The sequence below is a fragment of the Colias eurytheme genome, chromosome 9 (genome assembly GCF_061535395.1).
Source record: "Colias eurytheme isolate Ceu_HAF_F1 chromosome 9, ilColEury1 Martin Lab GWU primary, whole genome shotgun sequence".
NCBI lineage: Eukaryota > Metazoa > Arthropoda > Insecta > Lepidoptera > Pieridae > Colias > Colias eurytheme.
The window spans coordinates 12,628,840-12,647,470 of NC_142988.1; the positions used below are offsets into that span (position 1 = coordinate 12,628,840).

The 18,631-nt window shown below is 35.4% G+C and overlaps 3 protein-coding genes across 3 annotated transcripts in view; 1 reads left to right on the forward strand and 2 right to left on the reverse strand.

The window, feature by feature from the left end:
* Positions 1 to 12,930, forward strand: part of LOC149906180 (uncharacterized) — a 46,972-nt gene extending 34,042 nt beyond the window's left edge. The window contains exons 3-8 of the mRNA XM_090105736.1: positions 4,232 to 4,330; positions 9,751 to 9,849; positions 10,126 to 10,224; positions 11,172 to 11,369; positions 12,147 to 12,242; positions 12,745 to 12,930. Coding sequence (XP_089961862.1) covers positions 4,232 to 4,330; positions 9,751 to 9,849; positions 10,126 to 10,224; positions 11,172 to 11,369; positions 12,147 to 12,242; positions 12,745 to 12,918 — 765 coding nt within the window. The 3' untranslated portion in view covers positions 12,919 to 12,930. The remainder of the gene's footprint in view (positions 1 to 4,231; positions 4,331 to 9,750; positions 9,850 to 10,125; positions 10,225 to 11,171; positions 11,370 to 12,146; positions 12,243 to 12,744) is intronic.
* LOC149906183 (uncharacterized) lies at positions 31 to 2,137 on the reverse strand. The gene has a single exon (XM_090105543.1). It carries the CDS (start codon positions 2,077 to 2,079, stop codon positions 964 to 966), a length of 1,116 nt encoding a protein of 371 aa, XP_089961669.1. The 5' UTR covers positions 2,080 to 2,137; the 3' UTR covers positions 31 to 963.
* Positions 12,931 to 15,712: 2,782 nt separating the features above from the next.
* LOC149906184 (lymphokine-activated killer T-cell-originated protein kinase homolog) lies at positions 15,713 to 18,167 on the reverse strand. Its single transcript, XM_090105730.1, has 5 exons — positions 17,762 to 18,167; positions 17,356 to 17,651; positions 17,019 to 17,214; positions 16,214 to 16,405; positions 15,713 to 15,994 (listed from the first exon to the last, which is right to left on the reverse strand). Exons 1-5 carry the CDS (start codon positions 17,871 to 17,873, stop codon positions 15,846 to 15,848), a joined length of 945 nt encoding a protein of 314 aa, XP_089961856.1. The 5' UTR covers positions 17,874 to 18,167; the 3' UTR covers positions 15,713 to 15,845.
* Between the last annotated feature and the right edge of the window lie 464 nt (positions 18,168 to 18,631).

Sequence of the window (18,631 nt, forward strand, 5' to 3'; positions counted from 1 at the left end):
CCCGAACAGGCCACGGCAGAGTCACTGAGACCACGCACAATCAATTCATACAACTCGTCAATTACGCTATAATGGCTTTGATTATTACAGACGCCGTGCATGCAGCTTCTCAAGACTATAGGGCACTGTATTAAACTTAATTTTTCATGACATTTACTTGTATAAGATTTTATTTGATTTATATTTCTATCGCCCCATATAGCCTTGTTTACACTACAGCTAACTGGTGATTTTTTCACACACACATTTTGAAAAATACATTCTAAAACGAGAGGATAGTGATCAGACCATAACGTATCATACTTTACGTATGCCGAGCAGACTGATTTACGCGCAGCTTTAGTAACTACGCAATGATCTAACCACCTCCTAGATCCGTGCGACTCACTGACAAAAGTGTATGTGTTTGTGTCTATACCTAACAGTTCCGTATCAACACAACTCCATTCGAATTCTTTACAAAAATTTAACAATTCTCCATAGAATAACTCATTTGGATGTGCATTAAAGTCCCCTAAAATATAACAGTTTTCAATGTTAGAAGTTTCAATAATCGCACTCACCAAGCTAAGGCAATCCGTAAAATCCACTAAATTTTGCGCCGAATCTGTCGGCATGTACACATTGAACACTAAAACAGACCTTTGCTCTAGCACTATTTTCACTGCGCACACGCGTGGGTTATCACTGCACTGCACAATCGACACATTGTTGAACACACTCTTTCGCCATAACAAAGCTAAGCCTCCGTACGGCCTGCCTCGCAACACGCCCGCCGCAGTGTCCACCGCCGACGTTCCCGTACAAGCGAATTCATCGCTAATATTGTGTAGGTATGAAAGGTCATGCGGTAGCAACCAAGTTTCTTGCAACGCAATTATGTCCGCGTCCATACACAACTGCCTTATACTGTCAATAGACCTTTTAACATTTTTGCAATTAAAGCTTACCAGTTTAACTTTTTTATCCATTATGTTTTTGTAATGGGCCGACCTCCTGCGAATGTTTATAATTCGAGGATTTATTTTTAAAATTCACAAAACGCCGAAATATAATCCCTGTGGGCCAAAGGTTGTCGTCCAAAAATATATCTTTTTTAGAGTCCGGTATAAAAAACTTGTAAGCGTTGTGTGTTAGTTTTTTAGACGCAATTTTTTCCAATTTAATATTCATCTGAGTTTTAGTCAAAATATAATTCTCGATGTCTTTCTCGTTCGTACTTGTGTGAACGTTAGATATAAAAATAGGTACATTCCGATCAGCCGCTTTGAAATTACAATCAATGCTATTTGATGTGCCTTTTTTACCTCTCATGCGATTTTTAATGTCAACTTTACGCCTAGACACTAAGGTCCAATCAGTATCACACTCTGACCGTGCGCCCGACTGCGAACTTTCCGTTACACATAACGGTCGCGGTGTTAAAGTACCCTCTATATTTCTCGTAGTAATTTTGCAGTTCCTTTGTTTCTGAGTGTGTTTATTATTCTTCGGGGATGATGAGCAATCCGTATTCATCATGCTATTAGTTGGATCATCTAAATGTATCTCTGTTACAGGGCTGTTTTTTGCAGCACCTCTTTTATAATTAATGTTACGAGACTCTTTTATAGGTAAACTTAAGCTGGTTTTAATATTGTGAACGTCCTCCTTAACTTCATTTAATTGACTCATTGAAGCGAAAGAATTTTTAAAATCTTTAATTTCATTTTGCATTACGGCGATTTTCTTAAGAAGATCCGATACATCTAAATGGTCAAATGTAATTGGTGGTAACTTTTCTAGTCTTCTAGCAACAAAAACTGGTAATGAGTCCGGTTCGGTGGATTTGAATAAGCCAATAATGTCATATAATGTTCGGTTTTCCTTCCCTTGTCCTTTCCGTACGAGTTTTTTCTTGTCAATTTTTACCGATTCAAAAAGTAACGCCTTTGATTTTTCAATTTCTTCCGTTTGAAAGGCTGATACACAAATTCTTACGAGGCTTTCTTCATCAATAACCGATATTTTATTCTGCACATACGCGAGTAATTCATCGATGATAATATTACAACTAATACATTTTAATGTATTCGCCATTATTGCAAATTAAACGTTAATGCGCACAGACACGTCTCACCGCCCCGCGCGCGCGCGCTGAACTGCATTATGCATTTCTGCAAATACAAAAGAATTAGGATTGATGGTACAAAATGAACGTAAGCTCGCATTTTTACAAGACTACTAGTTGTATACGTAGTATTAAGTATATTATTATTAGTCTGTGCTACTAGGTACATCTTACACTTATTGTAAAGCAGTAGGTTTCGTGCTCCATTTCCTCCTCTCTAAATTTTAAGTATGTGGTTCTCTTTAATAATAAAAAAAATAACAAAGAAAAACCAATTTTTCATCATTTCTATTCTTACCATACTTGACAGTGAAAAATTAAAAAAAAATATATCAGCGATTCTCAAGATATCCGCTTCCAATCGCGAATTTATTACGCATTTCAAATTATTGCTAAGAGACAAATATCTTTACGAACATAGAAGTTCATTGACTTCTTCGTATTTATGAATCGCAACAATGTTTAATTAAATAATCATATTTCACGGTCATAGAAAAATATAATGAAATTTAACGCCACGAACGAAACGGATTTCGTTCATAAATTAATTATAATTAATTGCAAATTTTAATAATAAGCATAAAATAGTAATTAAAGAAATGCAAACTACTTTTAATTCATCGTATATGACGATTCCATTTCTGACAAAGCATGGAATCTGCTTTTGTCCATGTGTGACCCAAATAGCACAGGAAGATACATTAAGCTCTTTCGGAAAATGAACGCTCGCTCTACATACAGTTCTAGCTCATAACACATTGTTTCTGGTTAACAATTGCTTAAGAAACACATTAAAAAATCAAACAGCTCCCCACTTTTATTCCCACCATCAATATGGCTAGTAAAGTCCAAGACCACCAAATTCTTTATATACATAAGCTTGTAAACTAAGACCAATTCACTATTTTATGCATAACCTTATAAATTTCATGAGAACCAAAATCTCCAATGTTCAACAAACAAAGATTAAAGCATAATGGCCGAAACATCAAAGATTGTTGTGGCCGCTCATGGTTACGTAAGGAGAAAGGTCTACATTATGATGGATCGACTTTTTGTCTCTACATAATATTTCACCATAACCTTGATAGCAACGTGCGTGACTGATTTCTGTTTTTCTTGCTAATGTTTTGCATATCTCTTCGTATTACTCAGCATGATTTTTGGGCTAATTATCTCGTTATATACCATAATTACGGTTACGTTTGTAGCAATTTATTCGAGATTTATTATCAAAATTTATGGTATTTGCATGTAAGTATCAGCATGGTTGGTTGCCCAAATTTTTCCTTTCCATATTCATCCTATAAAGAAATGTGGCTATGTTTAAACATTACATTTCCATACCAAAAATTAACCTCATTAGGTTACTTCTGAATTTACTCTATGTCTATCTATTTAACATTAACTAGTCTAGTCACTGAATAGAGAAGTCAGAAGACATGTATATTAATGTATATTAAAGACAAGAGATGAAAAATCAGCGATAGTATTATCTCTCACACAAGCTCTATGCACTCTAATATTCAGACAAAAAAACAATAGCATAGCAACCACCACATCCTGTACCAGCGATGTTCGGAGAATCCAGAAAAAGCAGTCACGCTGCGTCGCGTCCAGAGATCCCATTTCCATACAAACACGTAACAAGCCGCTCGCTGGAGCGGCGCGAATGTTCATTTCACATTAACTGATTGTGCCGTTGTTTCATCACGCCATCGCTTATTGGATGTGTTCGAGTTAACTTTATATATTTCCTGTAATTTATTTATCGATCAACCTGCTTTTGGATGTCAAATTGGGTCGGAAAATCTTGAAAGTGTCTTGGTAGAATGGAGTATATTTGTTTGCTTCACAGTATAACCTGGTGGTAGGAAATAGGAAGTTCCCCGGGTCATCTTGTAGTTAATGACTCTATTTTCTTTGAAGTCAAGTAGTTGCTGAATAAAATGCCCTAATTCTACAAGAGCAACTACAGTTCTGCTTGTCGGCTCTTCCCTGTAGAAACTACCTTTCGAAGCGGTGGTCAATAATCAATTATTATTGTATCCTGCCGATTTCAAAAAGCTTCTGAAGTCTAGTTTAAGTTATAAACGTTTGATTGAATATGTATGTTTGCAGGACGGCACCACGCCGCTGATTCTGTCAGCCGCGATGGGGCATACGGAGTGCGTACACGAACTGCTGGCGCAGGGAGCCGACCCCGCGTGTTGCAGGACGGTATGTTACTGCTCATAGCTTTTGTATTCTTTAGAGATAAATTAATTGTATGAATAGAATATTATAATATGGGTATAACATAGGTATAGTAGGATTGTGGCGTTGCGTTGATAAGCTTTAGCAATAATTGCCTTGTGTTATATTTGGAATCTTTTACACATATTGCACGCCTCATAAGCGAAGCGTTGAGGTGGGTACTACTGTCACTTCGCGCAAAACATCTGATTTTTCAAACTTAAAATGTCTTTATGTATCATACATTGCACTTGTAAGATAATACATACACACACATATTAAGAAAAAACACTATTTTTAACGTTCATGATATTTTTGATGTCATTTTTGTTATTTAAACTAGTTAAAAAACAGTTTAAAAAAGTTCTGTCTTGGACGTCCGTGTGTCTGTATGTGCGGATCCTTTTTCTTGTTAACACGATAGCGACCGAAATACTTTACTAATCGAGTCTTTTGCACGCCTCATAAGCGAAGCGTTGAGGTGGGTACTACTGTCACTTCGCGCAAAACATCTGATTTTTCAAACTTAAAATGTCTTTATGTATCATACATTGCACTTGTAAGATAAAACATACACACACATATTAAGAAATAAAACCGGCCAAGTGCGAGTCGGGCTCGCGCACAAAGGGTTCCGTAGCAGCAAATATAATAAATTACAGTTAAATCAACCTATCTCAAAAACTATAAGAGATACTTTGATCAAACCAAAAATCGTTGAAAGAGTTAATTAGCATGCATCACCTCTATTTTTTTTAGAATTTTATACCCCGTAGTTATAAAAATAGAGGGGGGGGGACATACTTTTTACGACTTTGAGAGCTGATATCTCAAAAACCGTTCACTTTAAGAAAAATGTTTTTTAGAAAACTTTATATCATTTTAAAAGACCTTTCCATTGATACCCCACACGGGTATGTACATCGAAAAAAAAAATTTCATCCCTCAGTTACATGTATGGGGGGCCCCACCCCCAATTCTTTTTTTTACTATTTAGTGTCATATTTTTGTAGCGGTTCATACAACACATATTCCCATCAAATTTCATCACTGTAGTACTTATAGTTTCCGAGTAAATCGGCTGTGACAGACGGACAGACGGACAGACGGACAGACGGACATGACGAAACTATAAGGGTTCCGTTTTTGCCATTTTGGCTACGGAACCCTAAAAACACTATTTTTAACATTCATGATATTTTTGATGTCATTTTTGTTATTTAAACTAGTTAAAAAACAGATTAAAAAAGTTCTGTCTTGGACGTCCGTGTGTCTGTATGTGCGGAGGATTTTCTTGTTAACACGATAGCGACCGAAATACTTTACTAATCGAGTCTTTTTTTTTCTCTTACGCTTGAGTATGCTCAGGAATAGAACCCTTTCATTTTTCAGGGTCTGATTCGATGTGGTTTAATTGTTATTAAATAAACAAAAATAATAATTAATAAATAATTATTAAAAAAAATTATGAGGCGTGCACTTTTGGATTTTCCAAACTATTTTTTTCTCTTACGCTTGAGTATGCTCAGGAATAGAACCCTTTCATTTTTCAGGGTCTGATTCGATGTGGTTTAATTGTTATTACTTAAATAAACAAAAATAATAATTAATAAATATTTATTAAAAAAAATATGAGGCGTGCACTTTTGGATTTTCCAAATTATTTTTTTATACATATCATCAATATACATATAATAAAATTCTAGAAAAGTTGTGTCTGTACAATCAAAATATGTAAAAAAAAATGAGTAGGTGTTATTATTAAATCAATCCCAAACCCAAAACTGTAGTTAAAAAAATTTTTGTCTGTTTGTCTGTTTGTCTGTTTGTCTGTATGTTTGAACACGCTAATCTCAGAAACGGCTTATCCGATTTAAATGCGGTTTTCACTAATATATTGTGGTAATCTTCATTTAACATTTAGTGTTTATTTCATGTCAATCGGTTCGTAAATAAAAAAGTTATGACCATTTAAGTATTCACGGCGAACATTTGCTAAGGCATTCTATTGTACACTGTACGATAAAACGTAAGTTATCTGTTTCAATTATTATTCCTATATTATGTCCAAGTGATCATATCGAAAGTCCCCAAGGGTGGGGGTGGGGGGTCAAATTAGAATTATGCTTACTTCTAGGTAAATTTTATACATAAAATGTCCTTTAAATTATGTCGTATTATATTTTTAAAACCCGACGCAAAAAGATGGGTGATAAGTGTTTGACCGCTATGTGTGTCTGTGTGTGTGTGTCTGTTTGTGCCACGGTAGCTCGCTACATGTAATCCGAATTAGATGCGGTTTTTTTGTTAGGCAGCATATTTTCCGACGCTGGTTCTTAGATAAAGTGTATCAAAATCGGTTCATCTATTTATTATACCTAGGTATATAGGGGTAAAAGTGGGGATGAAAAAAACGAAAATTGTCAAATATACCTAAGTGATATATATATTAAATGAAAGTGAACGACCTATCAGTAACAATTTGTCAAATTTTATCAAAATCGGTTCATCCATTTATTTGATATAGGTATAAAAGTGGTAATAAAAAAATGAATTTTGTCAAATATACTCAAGTGACATATCAAATGAAAGGGCATGACGTGTAAAGTATGTATAATTAGACATATTTAATCAAAATCGGTTCATCCATTTATTATACATATATTATATATGGGTAAAAGTGGAAATGAAAAAAACGAATGTTGTCAAATATACCCAAGTGTCATATCAAATGAAAGTGCATAACGGGTGAAGTACACTTAGTTATATTTTTATCCAATCCGGTTTATCCATTTGTTAGATTACAGCGGTAAAAGTGGGAATAAACAAAAATCTAATGTGGTCAAATAATATACTCAAGCCGCAAGCGGCATATCAAAATATGAAAGGCCAATGTGTGAATTACAATAATTAGTCATATTTTATCTAAATCGGTTCATCCGTTTATTACATTTAGGGCTTTTTAGGGGTGACAGTGGGGATAAATAAACCAAATGGAGCATCAAACGACAGGATATGAGTTATGACGTGTACATATAGGTACAATTAGATATGGTTTACATCAAAATCGGTTCTCCCATTTACTAGGGGTGGAAAGGGAAGGGTTGAAAGTCTGTGAAAGAAGAGGGGGATATAGGAGCGAGAGGATAGCCACACCCTGGAAATTTTGAACTCTACTCAAAGCTACATAGGCCTGGCCCTTGGCAATATTTTTTCCTAAATATACCACTTCTTTTGCCACTGTGGTCCATTACAATTTGTGCACGGTTACGGCCCAACTTAAAATATGTCAAGGAGCAACAAACTTATAGATATCAATATGATGTAGGAATGTAATATGGAAGTAGAGGTAGGTCTCGCTCACTTGAAAATATTACATGAAAATAAGAAACCGATAGGAATAAATAATTTTACAAACTTCCCGACGATCTTTAAAATTAAGTACCATTTATTTTGATAATGAAATATATAATGATAATGTTGGCATGGCAGCCCCGACGACTTTGTTTTTTTTTATAAATATTTAAAATGGTATTTATTTTTAAAAATCTTCGGGAAGTTTGTGAAATTATTTATTCCTTTTATTATTTATGCACTTTTCTTCGTAGCGTTGTTTTATTTTTTAATTTAATTTTGATTGCACGGTCTAAACGGTTTAGTTACTACAGGCGTGAGACAGGATTCAGGAAAGATCTGATTTGGATTTGATAAAAACTGAGTATCGATTAAAAACATCCATACAAGGAAGGAAGGAAAAGAAATTTGCTCCCCTCCCCCCTGGTGCCTAAAAATAATATGACATAATTTAAAAGACATTTTACGTAGAAAATTAATAAGGCATTTATTTTTTTTATTGTTTAGCACAGTTTAGTAATAAATTTTACTAACAGATCTTTTACCTATTTATGGTAGTCCGTGTTTACTCAATAATTAAGTTAAGTAGTAACTACTATGCAGTCACTATTCCACGCGGACGAAGTCGCGGGCACAGCTAGTACATAATATAGCCTTGATAACATAATATTATAAATCATGACTTTTCTGTAAATTAATTAATGCATTTCTTTTGATATTAGAATTGCGAATACTTTGACGTCAATCAACTAAAATAAACAAAATTTGGAATGTACCTACAGCCAATAACTGGCGCAATATTATTAGATATTCAAAATTGTTTACAGCTAATTTTGTTATGCATCATTATCAAATATCAACCAAATGTAGCAACCACGCAAACACGCAAAATAGTTAAAATTTATGACCGACTCGATGTTGTGCGACATGTGCATAAGACAATATTAATGAAACTTGCAAAATCATGCAATAGTTTGCTAATGAAATGGCAATTAATGCATATTTGTGTATTCAGTGATAGTATGAAGAGTTGGTTATCATAATATTCTTCTAGTGGAAGTTGATCTAGCTTATTATAAAGTTAACTTTTTAGTCTACTTTTAAAGATCAAATAGCTAGAAATGTTTTGGTCTCATTCAAATTGAAATAAAAACGAAGTCACAAAAGCAAATATGATAGCACGAATCAGACTGCTTCACATAAGCGACCTATTTAGCCTTTCACTGTTTATCGCCATGAATAGCACTCACTCCCCTGTTCCAGGTGAATGAGGCTATTCAAGTTCGTTCACACACGCAAAATGTCACTACGTTAACAAAAGGCCCTTTGTTTTTGCTATTTTTGCCATGTCGACTACAATAGCTTCTCGATATAGGTTTTAACCCTTCGTTTAAAAATTTATTGTACGTACCCTGTTCATCGATTATTTTAATAAAGGCAATTTTTGTGTAATGAAAAAAACAGTTTTTTAACATTTATGAATTCTGCATTGTTCTATTTGGTTTGTTAATCTCCGGAGATAAGATAACTGTGCAGATGTTATTATAGTGCATGATTGTAACGCAAACACGGATGCAAGAGTAGCGGTCTCTACACAGAAAGGCATGTGACCGAAACATTAGGCGTAACGGATATTCTTTAATGGAAAATCTCTAATAACATTTCTGATGTTGACTTTATATTTGCAGACACGATATATGTAGAGGAATAACGTTATTCTTTTCTTCAAACAAATTGATAAATAAAACATCTGATATTTCGGTATGGTTTTCTGGTTCTAACCTCCAAAAACGTTAGTTGTACTGCAGTTGTGCAGTTTTCGGCGTTTTAAGAATTTGACGTTTTACATATTAAGTTCTATGGTTTTGCCTGTCCTGCTAGTTATCCATTCTTCTATCCAACTTCTATTTTTTTCTTTCTGTCTTAGCTCTTTCTTTCCTTTACTATATTATGTCTAAGTTTCCAAATATCCTTCTCCTTTATGTTTTCCCAACTTTTAGGTACATAAAGTGTATTAACATGAGGGTAATTTAAAGCCGTGTGTTGATCAGACAGGAACGACGGCGCTGTTCTTCGCGGCTCAAGGCGGGTTCCTTGACATCGCGAGGTTGCTGCTGGACGCCGGAGCCGCTATAGATGCCCCGTCTGCGGTAAGCAGCTATTGCATAGCTTCTATCGCGGGCCTTGAGCGCGGGGACCGAATCGAGAAATTTCGTAACGAAAAAACCTCACGCTCCCCACTCCGACGGGCTCGGAGGTGTGACGGGCTTGAAGGCATAGCATGCAATAGCTTTACCGCGGCAGTCCCCGAGTGCCACACGTCTTTTTTTTATAATATTTTAAAGAATACTAACGTAAAGGTAACGCATGGTTATAAGAGAAAGAATATAGGATAGTTATTTAGATGTGAATTATCCTAATTTCAGGATGGCGGAACTCCCTTATTCGTAGCTTGTCAGTGTGGGCATCTACCTGTCGTCGAAGAGTTGATACATAGGGGGGCTAATGTGAATTCCTGTATGAAGGTGTGTATGTTGTATTAAATGTATATTTAGGTAGTTTATGTTTTTGTACGTATTTTACTGTATTAGCCTAAGACTTAAATCTCGTATCGTATCTCTATTCTAAATGATGTTGTATTAATATCAATTAATGGGATAGATCGATTTTTTTATTATAGGATGTTTTCTTCTTCATGTTTTCGTCCATAATTCGAGATTAAAATAATTCTACAATGAATAGAAATGTTTTGTCTCAATTTTTTTTGCAATTTACAGGAAAAGTGAAAATTTTACGAATGTTTCTAGTCAATATTCCTTGATCACACCTTCTTCACATTTGCAGCTAATTTGTTTTCATCTCCCCGTCCATATTCGAAACACTATTCATATTAATGTCTCGGTATTTTACGAAATATTTCATTTTCATCAATGTCCTTCCAGGACAAAGCCACTCCCCTGTTCATAGCAGCACAGAACGGTCACTAGGAAGTGTGTCTTGCGCTGCACGACTCGAATCACTATTTATATTAATAAACCAGTATTTAACGAAATATTTCATAATTCTCAATGTTGCAATCCATACTAGGGACAAAGTCAGTCCTCTGTTCATCGAAAATGAAATATTTCATTTTTATCATTTTCCTGTCCAGGACTAAGCAAAAACCTTATTATATAATTAACCTTTGTTATATTGTGTGGCAGATTGTGTTGTTAAATGACAATAAATTTATTTCTTTCTTTCTTATTCAAAGTTCTCGTCTATATTGCAGGATAAAGCCACTCCCCTGTTAATAGCAGCACAAAACGGTGGTGCTGCAATCCATATTAGGGACAAAGTCAGTCCTCTGTTCATCGAAATATTTCATTTTTATCGTTTTCCTGTCCAGGACAAAGCGAAACCCATTCAAAGTTCTAGTCTATAATCCAGGATAAAGCGACACCCCTATTCAAAGTTCTCGTCTACATTGCAGGATAAAGCGACACCCCTGTTCATAGCGGCCCAGAACGGGCACGAGGAAGTCTGCCTCGCGCTGCTCTCAGCGGGCGCGGCGGTGGACTCCGCCCGGCTGGACCGCGCCACGCCGCTGTGGATCGCGGCGCAGTGCGGGCACCAGCGGGTCGCGCGGGCGCTGCTCGCGGCGGGCGCGGACGCGGATAGACCGCGACAGGTGACTGACTGGGGACAGGGGAGGGATAGATTGGGGACAGGGGACATATAGATTGGGGACAGGGGACTGACTGGGGACAGGGGAGAGATAGATTGGGGCAGGGGACTGGCTGGGGACATGGGACTGACTGGGGACAGGGGAGAGATAGATTGGGGGCAGGGGAGAGATAGATTGGGGACAGGGAACTGACGCGAGAATAGGGGGAGAAAGGACAAGCTGGGTGGAGAGGGGACTTATGTGTAAATGTAAATAAATTATGTTATGTCTCCCCGTGACCACGCTCACTGTAAAGTGTTCGAAACGTCGGGAAAATAATATAATGATTTAATAGCGTGTAAAATCCGTTAAAAAGTCTTTAATTTCTAAATGTAAAGAAAGAAAAGATAGAAAAAACTGGGGGCAACAGGACTGACAAATGGATACAGGAGAGCTATCTCTCTCCTATAAGCTGGGTACGCAGGGAGTTTATGTTTAACTGCAAATAAAGATAGGGGAGATATAGATTGGGGAGGGTAAGGAATTTTCGACCAAACGTACAATAATGCACAATTCAAATGCTATTTTATCTCATAACATTTGCTATTCTATCGTCGTTTCCATTTATGATAGAACTTATAGACACACCAATCACCATCTGTCATGGGCTCAATTTTATGTGTAATACAATTGTAATGATTATGTTAAAGATATATATCTTACATTCATTCACTACAAAATCTTAACTATTTTTCAATAAAAGTATATCAGATACTAACTACAAAATTATTATATTTCCAGGACGGAGCAACACCTCTTTTCAAAGCGGCACACAAGGGACATGCAGCGGTCGTACAGGAGCTGTTGAAATATAAACCTGACTTGGGATTACTGCCGGTATGTATTTTATTTTTTATTTGTAATGTCAGTTTTTTGAATAACGATCTAAAATATCGACATTTATTTGAATAAAAAATGAGTGTGGTTCTAGTTAAGATACCTGTAAAACTCCTGAATTGATTTTTCCTATACATCAAGTATATTTCAAGTACAGTTTATTCATTATATGTATAAAGATTGTAGACGATCGATTTCCCCGATTTTGCGTAATGGTAAAATATTTTTAAAACGATAGAGCTCAAGTCTAAGATTTTTAAGTTCGTATGTCTACAAATCCTTCCACAAACTATTTAATTCATATTCTATATACAATTTATAATAATTTATTATCCGCAGAACGGGCCCGCTTACGCCGTAACCTAACTTCTCACCCATGATTTCACCTCAGCGATCGAATCTTAATATTCAACTTAGTTTATAATGTTTTTATAAATTTGTTTATTATTTAATAACATTATAGTACACAAAAATAACATTTATAATAATTTATTACCCGCAGAACGGTCAAACAGCCCTGCACGGTGCGGCCATGTTCGGTCAGCTCTCCTGTGTCCGTCTCCTGGCGCGTCGCTCCCCACATATCCGCAACGCGCACGGACACACACCACTAGCTGCTGCTGCTGCTGCCGGGAAGCGGGATGTAGTCGCTTATCTCGCTAACTTGCACTCGTGATAGTAAAAACGTATTTATTCCCCATATACACTCCCCTCCCCCCCTCAAATCACTAAAAAGTCCACAAGCCAGCCCCCGAACAAACATTTGACAATTTATTCCCTATATACACTCCCCTCCCCCCTTACAGAATCGCTAAAAAACAACTCTACAATAATTTATTACATAACACACACAAAGTATCTTCCTTTACCACACTACTGATAAATGATAATACACATTATTTTACCTCCACATGTGTGACCATGTTGGGCCAAGTTGGGCCAACTGTCAAGCAAAGCAAGCCCGCCCCCCAAAAAAATTTACCACCAAAAACACAAACAAGCAAACAAATTATCTGACCTCCACATATGTCTTGCGTCAGTCCCCTGGCTCGGGACGAAGTGATGTAGTGGCTTATCTCGCTAACTTGCACTCGTGATAATAGTAAAAACGTTAAAATACCTATAAACTATCCCCCCCTCGAACCACTAAAAAAACTGTCCACAAGCCCGCCCCCCACAAACATTTACCACCAAACAATCTAACTTAACCACATTACACGACGACAGACACAAATTATCTGACCTCCACATATGTGTGGCCACGTTGGGCCAACTATCTTGCGTCAGTCCCCTGGCTCGGGATGAAGTGATGTAGTGGCTTATCTCGCTAACTTACACTCGTGATAATAGTAAACAATAATAATCCTAATACTATAATAAAGGCGAAAGTTTGTATGTATGGATGTTTGTTACTCTTTCACGCAAATACTACTGAACCGATTACAATGAAATTAAGCACACATATAGAGGGTAACTTGGATTAACACATAGTTTTTATCCCGGAAATCCCACGGGAACGGGAACTATGCGGGTTTTTCTTTGAAAATGCGGACGAAGCCGCGGGCGGAAAGCTAGTATACAATATATACACCTGGTACCCCCCATTACCTAAAAAGCTTCATAATCCCTCTAACACATTTAGCACAAGCTCGCTTATGTCCGTCCCCTGGCTCACCAATAGGCGTAGATTTATCACTTGACAGATGAATGAATTATAGTTGCACTATCAATCTTAATATATATAAATCTCGTGTCACAATGTTTGTCTTCAATGGACTCGTAAACCACTTAACCGATTATAATAAAATTCGCACACCATGTGCAGTTCGATCCAACTTGAGAGATAGGATAGTTTAAACATGTAGGTACCACGGGCGGACCACTGGTATAAATACTTATTAACATTAACACCACACATACTATTACAAGCTTATTCTTATTGAGCCCACGCCCAGTGCCCACATTTGCAAAAAAATGGTTGCTAATTTTAGTATCAACTTGTCATAATATTGTGTTAAAATGAAGTGGGGAGTGAACTAAATTTATCAATTACTTTTTAACAATACAATTATTATAACTTCAATGACTTGAAATCAGAATATTTATTTTAAAAACCATCTTGATTTATATTACTTAAAATAAATTATAATTTCTTTAGAATTTTCATTAAGTACTTCAATATGGGACACTTAAAAAATAAAAGAATTAATTTGTGAAAAATATTTTATTCAACAACATGTTTTACAATATTATTTAAGCTTCAGTCATTTTAAAAGCACAATAACATTTTATTTATTTAAATATGTATTCTTCATTTACCTTCATGAAATGAAACTAAATAATCAAATAACAGGGATAGCAAGGTTCCTAGGATATAAGCGTCCTGTCCATTATAGCGAATAGATTTAGTTTTTATTTAATAATATTTTCATTTTTTTATGAATAACTTAATGTGAAAAAATTGTAGTTATTTAAACCAAACAATATTGCATAAAAATAGCAACGAAACATTAGAAAAATCATATGATTAATTAAAAAACAAAATATGATTAATTTCACAGCTTTTTCTAACAAAATATTGCTTTAATTGACCTCATTGGTATTGTAGTTAACTTGTAAACCAAGAAGTCCTGGGTTTGATATCCTGGTTCAATTATTCAATCATTTATTCATTAGTTGTACCATTTTCGAAACTTACTTATTCAATAACAATATCAAGATAAAAACTATTTTGTATATAATATAATATCACTGGTAGCTTAGTCTATTTGCCTTACATGTACCTCACACATAGTAAAATATATTTTGTCATACTCCACACTATGTAATAACTTTCATATTTATTATCTGTGACAGTGAAAAGGGATAAAATAGACTGAAAAAATAACGTTTTGAAGTGAAATTTCTAGGCGCGTATTTCAAAGTCGCGTCATACCGTCACGTCATAGAGTAAGGCGATGATTTTAGTATCTTGCCAAAGAAGTTTCACTTCTGACACGTGTGAATAAAGAAGTTTCACACGGTACTCACGCTCTTTTATTATAAAATGGAAAATCATAAAAAATCGATATGATGGCAACTTTTAAAATCCTTTTTACCACTGTCAAGATAAAATGGCATTATTCTGTTATAATTGTACTGTATAATTGTATACAATAATCTACTTTAGCAACAATCAACTGTATACTAGTCATTATCTGTTGAATCTCAAATAATCTCGCGCCGCTCAAACTAACCGACTCATTGATGTATAATCTCATTAGTACATACGAGTTGTATACTTAGGCTAAGATTGTTGAATTTTTATTTATGTTACTTAAATATAAGTTGTTTTTAAAGTTGTTGGTTGTTTTATTTATCTCACGATTTCCTCCCTTTTTATTTTATACATCAATTTTTAGATATTAAAGAGCAAGTTATAAAAAAAGGTAAGTTGAATTCAGTAAAAAAAAACACATGCACATATAGAGATCATCAATATATTTATTAAAATCTATTAACAATGTGGAATATCCTGTCCTGACAGTAACACAATAAAGTACATATTTTTCAGTCTTTCACAGACATCTCGAGCACCATTATCATCATATAATATATTCATCACTATTTGTTCATCATATTCATAGCGACAGCTGCCAGCTGTTCTGCAGAGGGCCTGCGGGAGGGCTCCGTCTCTGTGCAAGCTTGGAACAGTGCGATGGGCTCACTGTACTCCTCTATAGATGTTGTCGCTGGAATCGCTGGCCGAGTGCCTGAAATCATAAAAATATAAAAAAAAATTAAATATTCTAGAATATAAATCATTATAAATGGGAGATTTTACATTTGAGGAAGTTAAAAGTGCTCATATTTTTGATATTTTAAACTAATGTACATATCATATGTTTGTTTTAATGACAATAAATTTATTTATTTCTTTCTTAAATACACATTCTCGAAAATTAAAGAAAATAATATCTATAGATACTCACCATACAACTCAAAATTATTATCGACATAGCTGTCATCAAACTCCAAACTCTCGTCAAAGTTGTCATCAATCTGTGTGTGCGGAGGCTGCAGAGACATCATCTCCCACAGAGTGAGTCCGAGCGGCCAGACGTCTGTCTTGCTGCTGATCTCGTCACCTTCCAGCACCTCGGGGGCACTCCATGCTTCCGTACCTGTAGAAAATAAATGTTGTGTGGTTTTATGAAACCACGGTAAAAGTGAAACTTAGGCACAAAATTATCGTATTTGTACGATAATTGTCGTACGGTTGCGAACACTGCTTTATACCTACTCGGCAGCCGACCGTCACGCGACATGCGCTACACAGACCAAAAAGTTTGAGACGAAGTAATAAAAGTTTCACTTTAATAAAAAATATAAGCTTCTCTACAATAAACAATTACATTTTCATTATAACTTGGTATTAATACAATCATTTTTTAATAAAAATTCCCTCCTTTATTATAAGTACATTAGTAAGTTTTTCTACTAGCATCGAGGGCTCTAGCATCAATTTCACTATAATATTGTACTTAATTTATTGTTTAAACCAAGTGTTACATTTTACTATTATATTAAATACTAGAGGTCCGCCCCGGCTTCGCCCGTGGTACATATTTCGCAATAAAAGCCTATGTCCTTTCTTGGGTATCAAAATATCTCCATACCAAATTTCATGCAAATTGGTTCAGTAGTTTAGGCGTGATTGAGTAACAGACAGACAGAGTTACTTTCGCATTTATAATATTAGTATGGATGAAATGAAATTATTACAAATAAAGTTACCATAATACACTTTCTTGCCAGCATTCTCCTTGTCAAAAATTCCATCTTCATTAAGTGGTAATGTGACCCCAAAGTCACACAGTTTGCAAACAACAAAGTCACCATTCACCAATATATTGTACGACTTCATGTCTCCGTGGAGGATCTGCATCTTTGTGTGAAGGTAGTCTAACGCGCTCCCTATGTCTAATGCCACCTGTTTATTTGAAAAAATTTATGAAATGCAATTTACATAAATAATTATAAGTTAAATTACGAAAATATGCTACTTATGACTATCAAAAGAAAATAACATTTACTGAAAGAAATATAATACTTAAGTGATAAAATCATTTACCTTTATAATATTCTTGGGTGGAAATGCATCCAATCCATCTTCAACTCTCTTTTCAATCATATCTCCCAACGAGAGATCACAGGCTTCCATACCCAAGTAAAGGATCTTGGTTTTGCTAAACGCCCGAAAACCCACAATATTGGGATGTGACATTCTTTGTAATAACTCAGCTTCCGCCTGAAGCCGTTCTGTGTACACTTTGTTAGGTTTCACTCGCTTATTTATCATCTTCAATGCCCACGGTGATCTCATCTGGCCGGCTTTTGGTGATCGCACCAGTTGCATTACTGATACGCCTTAAAAATAAATAAAATGTTTTAAGACAACATACCACTATTAAAATAACTATTACTATAAAAACTAATTTCTTTGAATAAGTCAACATAAAATAAATATTTTTATTTACCTGTTCCATATCCGAGTCTGTTCAGGAAAGGTGATGGAGGAATTGTTATTTCTCGTTTTTCACCACCATCACTCATTAATTTGCTCTTCACTGGCGTTTTGAATTCAGACATTTTGAATATACCGATTCTGAATTGATAAATTCTTTGAAAAACTCGTAACTCTACAAGCTGTTTTGTTTATCGTTTTCAAATTTTAACGAACAATACGTTATACGTCAGTCAGCATCTGTCAAAATTCAATGTCCTATGGTTACGTTCCATAGAAGTTACTTTTTGTGTTTATTAAATGCTTGTAAATTACTATTTCTTATTGAAACCACTAGTATTTTGTTCAGTATATTTTTTTTTGCGCCACCACTGATGCGCAACGAAATTCATATTGTTATGTTGCTCTGATTCGATTTCGACTAAGCCGCGCGGGCACTCCGATAGATGGCGCTGTTTTCAAATACATTTTGTAAGTCAAGAACGGCTGAACGTGGCTGAACGGATTTTAACGATTTGAAAACTTATAAAAACATAACAGTTATTCTACTATATAAAAATAAGTCGGGTTTTCCTTCCTGACGCTTTAACTCCAGAACGCACGAACCGATTTCGCACGGTTTTGCATTCGTTTGAAAGGTCTCGGGCTCCTTGAGGTTTATAGCAAAGAAAAGGTGTCTCTGGTGGCGAAACGGAGTTCGCCCGGTTTGCTAGTATTTATGAATATTTTCCACAATCTTGCAATAATTATATTTTTAAATTTGCCCGCTTTCATTATTAGCGTTTTATTCGATTACATTTCAGCGTTAAAGTTGAATTTGAGTTTGCGTCCGCAAATTGTAACTTGTAAGTAATAAGTTGTAACTTCATGTAGGTATGTATAT

Bases quoted from the DNA above. Each gene is read 5' to 3' on its own strand.
- LOC149906183 (XM_090105543.1), bottom strand. From the start codon at position 2,079: ATGGCGAATACATTAAAATGTATTAGTTGTAATATTATCATCGATGAA.
- LOC149906184 (XM_090105730.1), bottom strand. From the start codon at position 17,873: ATGTCTGAATTCAAAACGCCAGTGAAGAGCAAATTAATGAGTGATGGT. The intron at 17,215-17,355 runs GTAAATGATTTT...TCAAATAAACAG, and splicing joins CACCCAAGAATATTATAAAG to GTGGCATTAGACATAGGGAG. The intron at 15,995-16,213 runs GTGAGTATCTAT...TTATGATTTCAG, and splicing joins TAATAATTTTGAGTTGTATG to GCACTCGGCCAGCGATTCCA.